Here is a 17,626-nt window from a genome sequence, read left to right as displayed (position 1 = left end):
GCTTTGTACTGTCGATCTATAAAGATTTAAAAATGTTAGCCATTCTGGTGGGTGGTACCTCATGGTGGTTCAGATTTGCATTTCCTTGGTAACCAGTGAGATTAAGCACCTTTTCATATATTTATTTACTATTTGGATATCTGTTCAAGTACTTTGTCCATTTCTTTGTCCACTTTCTATTAGGCTTTCTGTCTTATTGCTTTGTAGGATTAAAAAAAATTAATTTATTTTATTTATTGATTTTTGGCCGTGTTGGGTCTTCGTTGCTGTGCGCAGGCTTTCTCTAGTTGCGGCGAGCGAGGGCTACTCTTCGTTGCGGTGTGTGGGCTTCTCATTGCGGTGGCTTCTCTTGTTGCGGAGCATGGGCTCTAGGCGCATGGGCTTCAGTAGTTGTGGCTCAGGGGCTCTAGAGCACAGGCTCTGTAGCTGTGGCACATGGGCTTAGTAGCTCCGCGGCATGTGGGATCTTCTCGGACCAGGGCTCGAACCCATGTCCCCTACATTGGCAGGCGGATTCTTAACCACTGCTCCACCAGGGAAGCCCTATAGGATTTCTTTATACATTTCAGATATGAGTTCTTTGTTGGTTACGGGTACTGCAGATATTTCTATGAGTATATAAATACAGAAGGCCCCAGTTTTGGGGTCTTCCAAAGCCTCAGGGCCACTGGGACAAGACTATATTTTGATCACTAGTGTACTCCCAGCTCCCAGCACTTAGTAGGTACTAAATAAATATGTGGAATGAATGATGGATGAGACTCATTCAGGTAGTCTGCCCTGTGTTGCGCTGATTCCTAGGGCCAAACACTGAAAGGGGATAGAGGGAGCAGATTTCCTTCCAGCCCAGCCAGCTGTGACCTTGGGAAGGGGAAGACACCCAGCCCTTCCCTACTGAAAAAAGCAGAAACAGCTACAGTCTGTGAAGAGAGAAGCAGGGATGTAGGGAGCAGAGGGCGCAGTTGAAAAGACAGGAACTACAAGCAGGTAGCAAGCCAGCCAGATACTTCAGAAGGAGAGACTCGGAGGTGGAGGGGGCGGTGGTGTCAAAGAGACAGTAAGGGTCTCTGAGCATCACAGTGGACCTTTGTATGGCAAAAGCCTCCAAGGTCATGCAGGCGCTACTCCTGCTTACTCTTGTTTTTCTTTTGGCCGAGCCGCTCTGCATGCAGGATCTTAGTTCCCCCACTAGGGATTGAACTGGGGCCCCCGGCAGTGAAAGCACTGAGTCCTAACTACTGGACTGCCAGGGAATTCCCTCCTGCTTACTCTTTTTTGTAGATATCTCTATTGGGGTATAATTGCTTTCCTCCTGCTTACTCTTAAAGCTTGTTAGTTGAGAGAGCTCTTCTACACTTTTCCTTTCCAAAGGAGATGCCTTGAGACTGGTTGTGGCGTCTCATTCCTACCTCCCCAATAAGGAACTTTCTTCTTCAGAACTGGCTTTAACTTCGTTATGGCCTATAATATCCATCGTGAAGATGAAAGACCACTGAGTCACTGCCAGCCCCTTCATCTCCAGGAAGTCTTTCCCCAGGCCTGTTGTGTTCTCTCACAGTGTTCTGTCACCATCTTTCTCTCCACTGTCCTCTCCTTCCCCTCCTTCAGCTATAGCTGATACCAGGTCAGGTCAGAAGTCTGACCAACTCCCATGACTACAGAAGAGAAATTGCTCCCTTGCAACACTGCAAAAACCTCACAGCATCCCCTCCCTCCAGAAGACAATGAGGCTAGAAGCTGCTCCAGAATTTTCTATATAGGATAAGCTTGGGGACTTAGCAGTTTAGCCGGAGAGGGTTTGATGAAGTGTCATGAAATGGCACTTGTATAGCAGGCACAGCGCTTCGCTTAGAGTATGAGATTGTTGGCGGGGGTGGAGGATTCGGGGGAAGGAGGAGGTGTTGATCACTGGCCAGGGGCCAGTGGAGGAGCCTGGGAGGGAAGTACCTCCGTGGGCGGCCCTCTTCAGTCTTGCTTGGCACTTTTCTAATATATGGTTCATTTAGCTTCCATCCTGAGGTCCTCCAGGTCCCTTGGCCTTCTTTCAGGAACAGCCGCTATCTACCAATGGCTTCTCCACGAACTACCTGGAGGCCCATCCTGAAACATTACAAAATTCCAGAGCCCTGTAAATCCTGGATCCCCTAACTAGCATGGTATAGTCACAAGACTAGCCTGACATGGCTGGAAAGTTTTCTGTCTTTTGTTTCTGCTGGGGAAGGGATGCCCCCTCCCATTTTTCCCTTTGCTATAACCCCTCCCCAGCTATCTCCCTCCCAGAGGTCAACTTCTTTCCTGCTGCCCTGAGCTAAGGTGATATCCCCTTCCGGCTTTATTCAGTTCTAGGAGGATGTAGTGATGGGGGTGGATGGGGAAGTGTGGCCATCTGTGCTCAAAGCTAGTTGCTCTCACCATCCCCTTTTCTTCTAACTGAGCTCTCCTTTCCCAAAGCCCTCTGGGTACTCTTCCTGGATTCCTTTAGGCTGGATGGTTCCCGGTATTTTGGAACTGCAGTTCTGAAATTACTGGGTATAACTGGGAAGAGTTAACAGCAAGCAAAATAGTCTGGTGAGCTATAACTGGGGAGATGAAGTAATCTGTGAGAGAGGCAGAGTTGCAGAGTGGAATGTGCCACAGCTTTGCAATCACATGGGTTTGAATCCATGCTCAGTCACATATTAGGTATGTGACCTTGAGCAAACTCCTTTATGTCTCTGAGCCATTATCTAAAAAATGGAGACACTACTCTCTTTCTTATAGATGCTGTGAATATTAGTGATACCGTAGCATTTGGAACATTTCCCACACACGGTAAGGACTAGTACGATTTCACCAAAGAGGAAGAGCCACAAATAAGAATTAGGCATGTGGAAGGGGCAGCTCAGGCTCTCTCTGGGACTCACACTGAGGTCTAGACTTCACAGAGTGTGAGGGCACTCCTAACTGCAAAGTGTTAAAGATGGACCATCTCTGTCGCATGGACGTGGGTGGGGAGATAGTCTGGGGGGCAGCACTCCTGTAGTAAGTTATCGGCCAAAGATGAGTAAGCTTGATCTTTCCAGAGACAGGATGCAAGAAGATCATATTTTGCAAACCAGATTATCTAGTTTCAAAATGCCCTCTGTGTTTACTGCCCTTTGATTGTCTGCTAGCCCAGGGTTTCCTAAACAGGCTTGGTCATAGGAATCTCCTGTGGGCACTTCTTTTAAAATATAGATTTCCAGGCTTCTCTCCTGGAAATTCTGTTTCCAAAGATCTGGTGCCAGGCCAGGAAATCCACCCTTTTAATTAGTGCACGAGATGACTCCCATGATCTGACCAGTTTGGGGAACAGTGCCCCAACCCTGTGGTTCTCAATCAAGGCTACATATTAGAACAATATGCCTTTGTCATAGGAGGAAACACTGAACACTTGGAAGGCTCTGGAAGTCTTCAAAGACATGGAGATGCTTCAGTTGAATCTTCCTGTGTGGATTTACATATTGACTCATTTAATCCTAATAATTACTCTATGAAGTAGGCTGCTTCAACGTAACAGCTCAAAACCAAGTCTGTGGATTGGAGAAAAGTAGGTGTATTCAAAAGTTATTTAGGTTAGTGACTAGGGAAATGCAAATCAAAACCACAAGGGAGGGCTTCCCTGGTGGCACAGTGGTTAAGAATCTGCCTGCCAATGCAGGGGACATGGGTTCGAGCCCTGGTCTGGTAAGATCCCACATGCCGTGAAGCAGCTAAGCCCATGTGCCACAACTACTGAGCCTGCGTGCCTAGAGCCAGTGCTTTGCAACAAGAGAAGCCACCGCAATGAGAAGCCCGCGCACCGCAACGAAGAGTAGCCCTCGCTTGCCGTAACTAGAGAAAGCTCATGCACAGCAACGAAGACCCAACGCAGCCAAATAAATAAATTAAAAACAAACAAACAAAAAACCCACAAGGGATACCACTTCACAGTCACTAGGTTGCTCATTAAAAAAAGAGGAGCAAAACCCAGAAAATATAACAAGTGTTGGTGAGGATGTGGAGAAATTGGAACCCTTGTCCGTTTGCTGGTGGGAATGTAAAATGGGGCAGCTGCTGTGGACATAGTTCAATATTTCCTCAAAAAGCTTAACGCAGAATTACCATATCACCCAGCAATTCCACTGCTAAGTATATGCCCAGAAGAATTGAAAACAGAGGAGAAAAGCATTCTATTTAGAGGAAACTGAGTGACATGGCAGGTAAGCAAGGGAGACTGTGGCATTTTCAGGAACAGCAGAGTTTTCAACGTGTGGCTGCGCGCATGTAGAGAAGTGGAGGGTGAACGATGAAATATAGTCTTTGATGATTAAGTTACACAACTTAAGACGTATTGTTTGATGTGTTGGGTTTGTTTTCCCAACTAGGCTACAAAGTCCTTGAACACAGAGGCTTTATGTTTTAAAATTTATATTAATTTTTAATGCCTTTGCTGACACTGTCTACTATTTTAAAGACTATTTTCTTTTTGGCCACACCATGTGGCTTATGGGATCTTAGTTCCCTGACCTAGGATCCAACCTGGGCCCACGGCAGTGAAAGCACCAAGTCCTAACCACTGGACCACCAGGGAATTCCCTAAAGATTATTTTATTTATTTATTTTTAGATGTTGGGGGTAGGAGTTTATTAATTAATTAATTTATTTTTGCTGTGTTGGGTCTTTGTTTCTGTGCGAGGGCTTTCTCTAGTTGTGGCAAGCCGGGGCCACGCTTCATCGCGGTGCGTGGGCCTCTCACTATCGCGGCCTCTCTTGTTGCGGAGCATAGGCTCCAGATGTGCGGGCTCAGTAGTTGTGGCTCACGGGCCTAGTTGCTCCGTGGCATGTGGGATCCTCCCGGACCGGGGCACGAACCCGTGTCCCCTGCATTGGCAGGCGGACTCTCAACCACTGCGCCACCAGGGAAGCCCCATTTTTTAATTGGGGTGTTTGGGTTCTTATTGTTCAGTTTTAAGAGTTCTTTGTATGTTTTGGATAACAGTCCCTTATCAGACGTGTCTTTTAACATGCTAATTTAAATTTACAAATTTGGTTCTTCTTCCTTGATCAGACCCTTAGATATTGAGTCTCATTTATTCTTGTAGTGTTAATTTATGTTGCTATGTTGATGACTCCCAAATATCTTTGTCTTAGACTTTTCTTCTTAGCTCCGGACTTGGGTGCCTCAACACTTCCCACTTGTCATATCCGAAATGGAGCTCATCATCTCCTAGATATCTACTCCTGCTTCAGTCTTCCCCTTCTCAGTAAATGTAGTCACTCTCCTATTTGCTCAAGTCAGCTGGCTGGGAGTCATTCTTGACTCCTTCCTCTATTTCTCCATCTCCCTACCATCCATCAATCACCAAGTGCCATCCATTGGCTCCACCTCCTAAAGACTTTTTTTTTGGATTGATTTTTTTTTTAATTGAGGTAAAATTCACATAACACAAAATCAACCATTTAAAAGCATACAATTCACTTGCTAATGGATAAACAGCAAGGTCCTACTATAAAGCACAGAGAACTATATTCAGTATCCTATGATAAACCATAATGGAAAATAATATTTAAAAAAAGAATGTATATATAACTGAATCACTTTGTTGTACTGCAGAAATTAACACAACTTTGTAAATCAACTATACTTCAATGAATAAAATAAAAGCATACAATTCACCAACATAGAAAACAAACTTATGACTACCAAAGGGGAAGGGGGGGAGATAAATTAGGAATTTGGGTTTAAAAGATACACACTACTATATATAAAATAAATAAACAACGAGTATAGCAGAGGGAACTATATTCAATATCTTGTAATAACCTATAATGGAAAAGAATCTGAAAAAAAATAGAATAACCTAAAATGAAAGAAAAATGTTTCACGTGTACACTTTTCTGTACACGTGAAACATTTTAAATCAGTATACTTCAATTTAAAAAAATACGATCCAGTTAGCATTTAGTACATTTACAATATTGTGCAACTCTTACCTCTATTTAGTCACATTTTCATTACACCAAAAGGAAACCACTTAATCATTAATCACTCCCCCCTCCCCCATCCCCCTAGCTCCTGGCAATCACTAGCCTGATTTCTGTCTCTATGGATTTCCTATTTTGGATGTTTCGTAAAAGTGGAACCACGTAATATGTGACCTTTTGTGTCTGGCTTCTTTCTCTCAACATAATGAGTTCAAGGTTCATCCATGCTGAAGCATGTGTCATTGCTTTTCATGGCGACTTAAGAGTCCACAGTATGGATACAATGTATTTTGTTTATCCATTCACCTGTTGATGGACATTTGGTTTGTTTCCACCTTTTGGCTATTGTGAATAGTACTGCTAGGAGTACAAACTTTTGTGTGAATACATGTTTTCAGTTCTTTTGAGTATATGCTTAGGAGTGGAATTGCTGGGTGATATGGTAATTCTACGTTTAACTTTTGGAGGAAACAATAAACAGTTTTCCACAGCAGCGGCACCATTTTGCATTCCCGCCAGCAAAGGCACCAGGGTTCCAATTGCCCCACACCCTCACCAACACTTGTTGTTTTCCTCTTTTTTAATTATGGCTAACCTAGTAGATGTGAAGGGGTATCCCTTGTGGTTTCGATTTGCATTTCTCTAATGACTAACCTAAATAACTTTTTAATACACCTACCTTTCTCCAATCCACTGACTCGATTTTTCAACTGTTACATTGCAACAGCCTACTTCCTAGGGTAATTATTAGTATTAAATGATTATACACACACAAATCTATCTATATCTAGATATAGATATACATAGATATAATTATTTAGAACAGTGCCTGGAATAGAGTAATCACTGTGTAAGTGTTAGAAAGAAGGAATAAAAGGAAGAAAAGAAGGATGGAAAGATGGAAGGAAGGAAAAATAATCTTTTAACTATTTTTCCCTTTCCCATTGTCCCTAAGTCAAGTTCCAGAATTCCTATCCTGACTTACAAGGCCCAAACAGGCCTCCTTTCAGTTTCCTGAAGGCAGCAGGCTCTCATTTGCACACTCTATTATGTCTGGCGCATCTTCCACCGCACCCCACCCCATTCTCCCCAATTCTTTGCCTTGTTAACTCTTATTCAATCTTGAAGTCTTAGCTTATTCATGACCTCCTTACCACAGAGGCCTTCCTGATTCCTCCGACTGGGCACCATCGGGTATATAAAATAAGACCTTATCTCTTAGACCTGGGCAAGAGAGCTCCTTGCCCTGGGCTTCATGCTTTAGAAGGTACCATAGATTACAGCCACAAAAGAACTAAATCTATTAAAAACCTAGAGGTGTTTCTGTCACTTGGGATTCAGCACTCAGTGCTGGCACAGAGCACCTGTCACCCTAAACACATATTTCTAAGACTAACATAGTTCAGGCCCCAGAGAAACGCTTTTCTACATAAATTGCCCTGTGTCTTCAGAAAAAAAAAAAAATTACATCTGAAATGCCCTGAAGGTTTGTGTGTTGTGTCACTGTGAACTTTGGAGACAGACTAGCTTTGGAGTGCAGGGAGGAATTCAGCTGTCAAAGTGCTTAGCTAAGGGAAAAGAAAATTGACTTGTCAAGTCCTTCCTCTTGGATAGCATGACGGTAATAGGTTCCTGCGCGACATGTTATTTCCCAGGAGTGCTGAGCGACCATTATCTTGCTCCTCTTTGAGTCCCAATTTCTGGTTTTGTAGGAACTCATGAATTAGTGTAATATCTGCAACATTGCACATGGTGGTTGAGGAACATTTTGTAGCATTAAGTAATTTATAGCATTCTTACATTTGTAGGTCTAGATGTCACATATATGAAATGATACTTATCCTTTTTATTGATAGCCTCATGGACACTGAACACAAAAATTGCAAATAGTTTCATTGTTATTAAAATATTTAATTAGGTTTAAAATTTGAAAAAATTAATGAAGTGTCCAACTCTTCAGTAGGAACTTTGTCTCTCTTATTTCCTCTGGAAGAAAAGAATACTGGGTCTAGAATGGCCAAGTTTTCAGCAACTCAGGCTCAAAATCAAGGGACTTCAGCCAAAATTTACTCCTTTCCTTTCCCACTCTCTTTGCTTATGAATATTTTGTCTTCCTTCCAACCTTAGGGAGGTATGAGTGAGAAGCTTGAGCTAATTCCTTGATGGGGGTGTGCTGTGCACTTGTGATTATCTGCTGAAGCTCTTTCAGGGTGGACTTGGTGAGTGGCAGATGGATGAAGGTAGGGGTGGAGGAAAGTCCCAGGTTCATTGGCCCATCCTCCCCAGAATCTTAGGGCTCACGTTGTTCTGGCCAGCACTTTCAGCTGCTCTTTCCAGAAAACTTCAGGGGACAGAGGGCTGGAATTTCTGTGTTCTCAGAGCCAGGATTTGGAGCAGCTCCCTCTCAAGGCTTTCCTTCCCACTCCGGGGGCTCAGAACACTATTGTTTCTGATGCTTGAAGAGAGTGGTGAGACCAGACAGGGACAGCGTTCCCTGCTCACTCTTCTCCCAGTTATCCCACAGATCATTAGAGACCTGGCTGTCCCCAAACTCAAGAAGGGGGAAGAGCTGAACCCAGAAGCAGGGGGTGGGTGTGTAAGGAATGCTGCCAGACGGACGGAGAGATGTGACTAGGGAGAGGTCAGCCAGGGGAACAGAGAGCTTGAGCTAAGAACCAAATCCAACAGTAGAACAGTCTTTGTCCTTGAGATCTCCCTGGGTCAGAATGAATGAGCCAGACACCACAGGTTCTTGGGGCAGGCAGTGTGGTGTGACTGAAAAAGCACTGGACTTGGGGATTTTTGAGCTGCATTTGAATTCTAAGGCTGCCCCTTAAGAACTGTGTAATCTGGGCAAATGACTTCTCCGAGCCTCAGTTTCCTCTTCAGTACTATTAGCACAGGCTTTGGATGCAGACAGACTCTGCCCCTAACACCTGCATGACAAATTACTTAACCTCTGAGCCTCAGTTGCCTCATCTGTTAAAAACAGGGGCAGTAACCCCTTTGGAGTGATTGTCAGTATTAAATAAGATAATCAATGGGAAGTAGATTTCATCAGTCACAAAGGATCATGGGATAACAATGAGCTTGGGGCCAGGTGACATGGGTTTGAAACTGCCTCCAGCTAGATGCGTAACTTCTCTGAGAACCAACTCCTCCTCTGTAAGAAAAATGATGCCTTCTTCACGGGGGTTCTTATGTGGCTCCGATGAGATAAGGTGTTGTGAAAGCACTTTGTACAGCTCTGCCCAAATGTGAAGAATCCTTTTTGTTCTTCAGCTCACCCTCTAACAAAGGCTGAATGAGTACTGAATTGGCCAGAAAAGGGAGGGCGAGCGAAGGAATGTGAATCTTAGGGGGAGTAGCAGAAAACCTCAAATAATTCCTGCACTGTGTTTCTAACACTTTCCATTAGGCCCCAGCTCCTAAGAACAGCTCACATCCACAGGCAGGCAGGAGGGGCCGGGCATTGTGAGGAGGGAAAAGGAGCCCACTGCCATCAAACCCCAGGAAGGCATGGAAGGTCCTTGTCTGGAGAGGAAAAAAAGAGGGAGTCTTTCAGGTCTCAGCTCCCTCTGTGTCTCCCTCCATGACCTTGACTCCCTTGTGATCCACAAAGCACAGCTCCCAGCCTTGAGCCAAGAAATGCTGCCTTTCAATGCTCCCCACCTGACAGCTACTGAGCAGATTCCAATACGCTCAGGCTTAGATTCCAGAGAAAAAAGACAGGAGCTCTGCAGTCCCCTAATGGAGGGCAACTCGCCCCTCCCCCTGCCCCACCAGCCAGAGCAGAGCCCCTCCAGGCAGTCCCCCCACCCCATGTCCTCCACTTCTCTTTGATAAGTCTGAATTAGGACATGATGCCAGCGTCCTGCTGGTCCTGGGCTCCAGAGAGAGGCTGCCCTTCTCCTGGGAGCTCAGCCCGTGGGATGTGCAAGGGAAATGTTTCCACAGATTAGTGCCTCCTGGGGTGGGACAGCAGCAGCAGGTGGCAGGAACAGGGCAGGGGAGGGAGCAAAGCCCAGGGAGCCCTTTGGAGGAGCCCGAGGACAGAGGCTTTCTTCTCGAGGCTCCAGCCTCCAGAACCAGGAGGTCTGGGGTTCCTCCAAAGCCCCCTGCCTCTGTTTTACCCCCCAGCTGATGCAGCATAGACCATTTTATTTGACCAATTGTTGTGGCAATTATGGGAGTATCATAGTTTGACTAAGTCTTCCTCCAGGGGTAGAATAAAAGGGAGGATAAGGGGAGGGATGCAGGGGCAGGAGAGGAGAGATGAAGAGCCAGCTAAACAATCCAAGATGACGGGGCGGGGGCTGGGGGAGGAAAGGAAATTACAGCAAGAAGAAATATATAGGCCATGGAAAAGGCAGCCCAACAAGCGTGCCCTAAATTAAACACTTGTAGAAGGTCAAATCTGGCTGATATTTTTCAAATCTGCATTTGTTCAGTCAGGACTTAACAAGGAGCAGTTAAATCACCAGCGTGAGACAGACAGGCCAGATACCTTCTAAGGTAGTGACAAGAAGGCAGTAAATGCCGGTTGGCTGAGGGATGGAGTTGCCGGGAGGAAGGGAGAAGCTGGGCTCCTGCTGGCCTTCCCCTTCTCCCTGGCCTTGTTCTTGAGTGTTGAGTGAGTTTAGGAGTGAGCAAGGCAGGTGGGTGAGGTCAGTATAATGTGACTTTGACCCAAAGTTTCATCAACACTGGCTTCCCCCTTGGGTTAGTCCTGGCCCAGCATCAGCCATCCCTGATCCAGCTGGCTCCCCGACCTCACAGTTCGTGCAGGTGAGGAACTGGCCTTGGGTCTGCGTCAGCATTCTGGAGGAACTCGAAGATGAACTTCACCTGGGTCTCGTAGGCTTGGACTGAGATTTTCTCATTGATTCCGTGGATGCTGAGGGAAAGAGATTTGGGCGGGAGAGTCCATTGCTCTAGTACAAGTGTTATTACAGAGCACTCCCCACCCTACATCCCCTGAAGCCATTGGCCTTTGACTGTCCAGGGGTAGGAAATGGGCAAGGTGGGAGCAGCCCTTTGTAGGAAGCGAGGTTTCATATGACATGTTGGTCATCTCTCCAGGATCCGTGTCCATGGCGAAGAACAGTGGGGGCAGATAATAATCAACTCCTGGGGACTGCAAATCATCTCCTGCTCTGGAATCCATTTGATAATTTCTCCTCTGAGGGAAAGTTATCTTTTAATTCTAAGGCCAGAATTCCAGCTAGACTTATCTCTAAGCCAGCCATCCCCCACCCCACATTACTAGGGGCACAAGTGGATAGGGAGGGCAATTGCCCAGGGTACCTATGGCTTCTCTACTTCACCTAGAACTTCACCTCCAGATCCGATGCCCACAACCTGCCTCAACACAACACAACATAACCACACATGTAACCTCAAAGATGAAAGGAAATAAAGAATAGCTACCTTCCCCTACCCCCATTAAAAAATGAACACCCCCCCATGAAATCTGTTCTTAAGCTCATATTGAAATATTTTTGTTTTATTGGTAACTGACTTATGATGAGGAAATCGGAGCTGGATATGGTAAAGAGCAGAGAGGTAAATGGCAATCATCCCCCCATACCCCAGGACTAAAAATTTGCTGAAGAACCCACAAAGTAGTAATTCACATGCAGTAGTTGAAATTAGTGCGTAGGTCTCAGACTCCTACACTGTGCTTTCTTTTGAGAATTCAAAGCACAAGCCCACCTTTGACCTCAAATGTGTCTGCATTTCACTGACTGGAAATTGAGAACTCTGGAGTACCCCCTCTTGGGGGAGAAAATGAGATCCAGAGGGGAAGCACTCTCTCAAAGGGAGGAAGAGGTGGGATTAGCGCTCAAGGGTCCTAATTCTTCCAGGTTCTCTCCGGTCATCTGATTATCTCCATCCCTGGAAACAGTCACCAATTCCCACTCATTCAGGGGAGTGGCAAGACTCTGGTGCTCAGGAAAACTGGCCAGTTGGGTTCCATAATATCTTTATTTTAGTTTGTGCAAACCCTGGGTTTCTCCCGTTCTGTGGACTGTCAGAAGAACGGTGTGGGAAAGGGACAGGTCAGATGTATCTCCTCTCTCCACCAAGCTGTCCAAACCTGTTCCATTCACTCACCTGCTGAAGCTCTGAGGCTGCAGGTAGATGGGGTTGAACCGGTAGATGCCAGTGGTAAGGTTCGTATAGTGTCTGCTGTCTGTGTTGCCAATACAAGTACCTAGAAAGGAAGAATCAAGAGGAATGGGGCTTTATGTGAGCAGCCAAGCCAGGGAAGTGGTGGCAGGTGGGCTACCTGGGAAACTGGGACCCCTGTGTCACCACAGAAGATGTCTGGCCCTTCCTTGGAAGGCTGAGACTATGAATTTTTGTCCTTCAGGCTACCCATTCTCAAAACCTTTCTAAAACACCACTTCAGCCAGGAACATGGGCTATCTTCCCAAAGGCATTCATGAGACATCCCTTGAATGGTCCAAAGTGCCCTCTCTCCGTGATGACCATGGAGGCCAACAGCATCATTTCATACCCATAGCCAGGTTACTCTAGAAATCTAGATATCCAGAAATCTAAGTACATCTTCCTTATTGCCTGAGTTTTCTTGTATATCACCCAGGTCAGAAATAAACACTCTCTGGGGGAATTTTACTGCTATAAAATGCAATCTTCTTCAAGTAGAACATAATTTCCTGTTATTCTTGTCCTCTGAAGGATGACTCTGTCTTCCTAGAGTCAAACTTCAGGATTGGAAAGTCCCAGGATACTCTCTAGTGTCCCCCTCTCCTGAAGGTAGCAGGTCACCCCATTCCCCAGTAGGAGTGTTCTTTAAAGAAAGACCCCCTGGAACATCAGTTAAAGTGTGGTGGGATGATCTGCGATGGTAATTTGTGTTTTGTTCTACTTTTCACTCCTGGTTTTAAATGGATAATCAGCCCCTTCACAATTCCTGGCTTTGGGGATTTCTGCCAGTTGATGCCTGCCTATCTTTATTCTGTAAAAGCCCAACTCTGTTGATGGGATTATGGCAGGTGCCCCAGAAAGGAGAGGGTAAGATAGGGAGCCTTTGAGGGCCAAGAGAGGAGAATCTGGGAGTGTGCAAGCGAGGGTTCCTAGGTGGTGGGGACCCAGGCCCCGCTCTGTGGCAGGAGTCCAAGCAGGTGGCAAATCTCAGAGGGTACATTCAGGGTATGTTCTTGGGTCTAGAGTCAAAGATCTCACCCCCTGGACAGGCCAGGGAATCCGAGGAAATCTGCAACCTGAAGTGACCTTGTGGCCAGGATAATGGATGTCTCAGAGGCAACCACAAGGACCGATGACCACAGACTAAGGGATCCTGATGCTATGCTGTCGCATAAGACCCCAAGGGCCTGATTCAGGTGGTGGTGGTGGTGCTTGGAGGCTTCAATAATGTCTGAGGTTGAATTTCTGAGGAGTGGATCTGATTTAAGTTGATTAAAAAACAAGGCTGCTCTTTTTCCCCACACCCGAGGAGCTTATGGGTGCAGAATTTCACTGTAATCTCTTTAAGGGCCCATGCCTAGCACAGGGGCAGGTCCTAAGTATTAATATTAGCTTAGAAAATGAGAGAATCCATGATTAAAGCTAGATAAAAGGAAAGTGAACACAGGTCTTCACATCAGAGCATCTCTTCCTCACATCACAGACCACAGATTCTCAAACTGTGGTCAGTCATCATTCCAGTGTCAGAATCCCCTGGAGTATTTGTTAAAAAGGCAGATTCCAGGGTCCTCTCCAGAGCTGGTTAACCTGAATCCTTGGGAGTGGGTCCAGGTAATCTGCATTTTAATAAATTCCCTAGGTGATCCTCTTCTCCTGTTAAATTTGAGAACCACCGTCTATACAGCATAGACTTGGAAGGTACGTCAGAAGACTGGGAAAGGGGTGTAGCGGCGCTGCTACTGGGAGAGGTGAAGGAGGTTAATTCAGATGGTACAGCCAGGAGGAGTTTCTGGGCTGCGGATTTTGAGCTCTGTTGCTGAACTGCTATCCTAGAATGGATCAGAACCAGATGGGGAACCTGGCCCCCTCTGGGGCTCCTCCAGAGGAGGGGGAGTCGGAGCCGATCCTCTCCTCCATGCCAGACTGGCTGGCCTAGGTTAAGCAAGGACCCAGGCTTGGCTGACCTAATTTATTGTTTCTGATCCTTTCCTGTTTGCTTTTTCACTTCTACTCAGAGGGGAAAATACAGCTCCAGTCCCATCAGGAGAGGAAGCAGCCAGCTGTTTCCAGGCTGAACAGCTGGGGTGGGGGTGGGGCAGTGGATATTAGACAGGATACAGTTCCAGCTCCCCCTCCCCCCAGCCACAGCTGATGAAGTCATTACCTGGGGCAACAATGTTGACTTCCGGGAAGACAGACTGTATGGTCTGGCGGAGCAGCTGGTAGCCCAAGGCCTGATCATCAGAGGGGCTGACAGGCAGGGGGTCAAAGGCATTCAACACGTGGAACTGGATCCGGTCATCAGCCACAATGTCCTTGGCTAGTTTTAGGACCTTGAGGGAGGAAACAAAGGGAGTTCGATTTATTAATCTGCTATCCAAGTACTGTATGAATTTAAACAGTCTTGATTTCTCTCCAGCAAGGCAGAGCCCTGGAGTTTACAGAGGAGACTCACTTTGGCACTGGGACCTCAATTTCAGCCGACTGGTTGTAGGAGATAGAAGGGCTGGTCTTCCTGGAAATCTACAGCATGGTAGATTTAGGTTAAATGTTTGGGAGGTTGCCTTAACAGCCACGAGGCAGGTGGGGGATTGGAAAATCAGGAAATTGGGTCCTTTCCCTTGGGTTGAGAACCATGGGCTGGGTGAAAATGTAGAAGAGACAGCACAGTGGAAATCTCAACCATCTCGAGACAGGGGGATAGATGTGATGACCTCACTTCAGCCAGGGAGAGTCTCTGACGGATGGTGACAGGGTCATATACTTTCTTTCTTTCTTCTCTCTGGGCATCCCTGCTTCCTCTTTGAAACCGACTGCACTGGAGCCAGGAAGATGAGCTCAACAGACAAGAAGTCAGGAGTTGGGGGACTGGTATTCAAGTTTTCTCTCTGTGCCTCCTTTCCTCAGGAAGGAACCTGAGGAAGCTTCTAGAAAATTCAGTCTGAAATAACTAGAGCTGAACTCAGCAAAAGTCCTGGTCCCAGGCAGGATGTAGACCAGACCCTGAGGATCAGGTCCCGTGGAGCCATGTGGGAATGGACCAGGCAGCTGACTTAGGGTGGCCCCCCAAGCCCACTCAGCCACCCAGGGAAAGTCCCAGCAGTAGTCTCAACCCATCTGATCAGCAGTTGTTTTAGAACTGTCTCTGCCCTAGAAAGGGGAGTGTCTGTCTCACAGCTTGGGGGCATTATCTCAAGAAGACCACTTTTAGGTCAGTGTCCCCTAGAAGCATGCTATGAGCTGAGTCTGGGAAGAAAATGAGGGTTCCTACTTCTGGCTTCGAAACCACCATTTAAAGCAAACCAAATTCCCTGCTGTTGGATTAGGGGTAGGAGCCAATTCACTTGTCAGAGCTTATTTTCACTCTAGCACTTATGTCCCTAATACTCTGCTACAAGAATTAATATATAGTCTGGATATATTCTTGACCCACTGGAAAGGTTCCTGAAGTCATCCCCAGAAGTGTCTGCTGCTCCCTGTCCCAACTCACTTTAAGGTTCCTGCCTCCAGAAATTGAAGACGGCACACAGATTGGACCACCCTCAATGAGCACAAGAGCCCAGGTTTCCCACCAGCTGTTAGGATAGGTCCTGACCCAAACACCTCATTTCTATATTTCTAGCACGAAGAACATAAAAGGCATGCAATGAACGTTGGATACACACATTTTAAAAGATGTGAACCAATAAAAGTAACAATGGGAGTTGTCTCATTAAGGAGCTTTTGCCCAAGGTTTATCCAGTTGGTATTGCTGGGCTGGGTATCTGAACGTGGTCTGACTTTACCGGGATGATGCTTTACTGCTTCCAAAGTACCTACAGGTTGAGGTGGCGTGGAGCAGAGCCAGCAAGAGCGGGGTGTTCATTTAAGATGGATTCCTTTGTGGGATGAATTTTGAGCCAGAATTTGAAGGAAGGATATGAAACTGATGGAGAAGAGGCAAGAGGCAGTCTGAGCATGGAGAGGGGCATGTACAAAAACTGAGGAGTAACACCGAACTTTGTGCCACAGACAGCCGCTTACTGCTGTGTGATGTTCGGCAAGCTGCTTAACCTCTGTGCCTCAGCTTGCTCATCTGTTAACAGGAGGATAATAGTAGCACCTACCTGGTAAGGTGGTTGTTACCACTACCGGAATATATGTAACGTGCTTAGGCTGGTTCCTGGCACTCCATGTATGTTAGCTGTTATTCGCCTGTTTAGAATGGAGGGACCACCCTGGGCAATAATCAGAGGCACAAGGATGGGACTAAGAGAAGGGACTCATCAATGGTAAGAGGGACCTCAAGGGTCACTGTAGAGCACATTGATCCCTCATTTCTCTGAGCTCTTTTCTATTTTATGCGAAGCTGTATTTTCCTCTCAAGTGAATGATGAATTCGTTGAAGGCAAGGACAATGTGTACTTAAAATTGGTAAGGTCTTTTAGAGTTAGCAAGACCAGCTTCTATCCTACTGAAAGGCTGTTCATTAGATCGTCTATGACAGGCTGTCATCAGCTTGTCCTTGAATATTTCCAGGGGCGGAAAGCTCACCGTCATGTGTTTTAATATATTCCACCTTTGAACAACCCTGTTATGAATGTCTTCCTAATAATGAACTGAGATATGGCTTCCTGTAGCATCTAACCTCCCCCCCACCTCTTTTTATTTATTTTTTAAATATTCTGTAGAGTCCACAGGATAAAATAGTACAAGACACATCAGCAGGATTTCATCTCTGTTGAGATTCGAGGCCTGTGCTCTTGCTGCCTGAATGCTGCCCCCAGGTCTTTGCTCCTTCTTGGGTTTCAGTTTGATCGCTTGCTTCCTGCTGTCTCTACCCACTAGCACCTAAGCCCCTTTAGAATGGGAATCTTGGCTTGTTCCCCATTTTCCCAAGTGCTTGGAAGAATGTCTAGCCCATAGTGGCCACTCAATAAACACTTGGTGAATGAATCAGTGAAGGAAGAAAGGAATTTTCTGTAAAACACTCTAGATAGGTGGACATCCAGCCTCTGAGAAGCTCATTACCATCCAAGATGCCATACTCCCAAACTCTCCTTTAAGTGGGGGCTCCCTGAAGTATCTCCCAGTGGCCTTATTTCTACTCCCTGAGGCCCATGCAGAACAAACTTTCCTTTCCACATGGAAGCCTGTTACATTTCTGAAGGCGCTTGTTCCGCACAGATGGGTGCCGGAGACCTATCTACATCCACGACATGGGAGAGACCAGCTAAAGATGGAGGAAGAGGGCTCTGGGAGCCATTTATGTTTCCATCGGATCCAGCGCAAGGCTCTGCACCCTCGGCCCTCAGACCAGCAGGCAGTGTCCCTGATGCATGGAATTGGGGCACGAGGGAGAGGAGTGACCAGGACAAAGAGGTGCTGCGTGCTTTTGGGATGACAGGGGCTTTGCATTCCTCCCTGGGGCAGGTGAGCAGGATGGGCCTAAGGATTCCGGAGATAGGCCGGGAAGGAAGGCCACTGT

General features: G+C 46.4%; 1 protein-coding gene across 3 annotated transcripts in view; it reads right to left on the bottom strand.

Moving 5' to 3' along the window:
• The window catches only part of PM20D1 (peptidase M20 domain containing 1), a 31,133-nt gene that overhangs the window by 803 nt on the left and 12,704 nt on the right, over positions 1–17,626 (bottom strand). The window contains exons 11-14 of one of the 3 annotated variants that reach the window (XM_082651271.1): positions 14,324–14,492; positions 12,103–12,202; positions 10,758–10,882; positions 7,825–9,519 (exon numbers count right to left, since the gene is read on the bottom strand). In XM_082651271.1, the coding sequence (XP_082507397.1) occupies positions 10,759–10,882; positions 12,103–12,202; positions 14,324–14,492 (393 nt within the window). In that variant the 3' untranslated portion in view covers positions 7,825–9,519; position 10,758. Of the gene's footprint in view, positions 1–7,824; positions 9,520–10,757; positions 10,883–12,102; positions 12,203–14,323; positions 14,493–17,626 lie in introns of those variants that run through there. The other 2 variants (XM_082651270.1, XM_082651272.1) reach the window with 2 other exon arrangements.

Source organism: Grampus griseus, assembly GCF_964374135.1.
Source record: "Grampus griseus genome assembly, chromosome: 1".
NCBI lineage: Eukaryota > Metazoa > Chordata > Mammalia > Artiodactyla > Delphinidae > Grampus > Grampus griseus.
The sequence above is the reverse complement of the archived record's forward strand: the minus strand, read 5'-3'. Positions and strand labels throughout refer to the sequence as shown.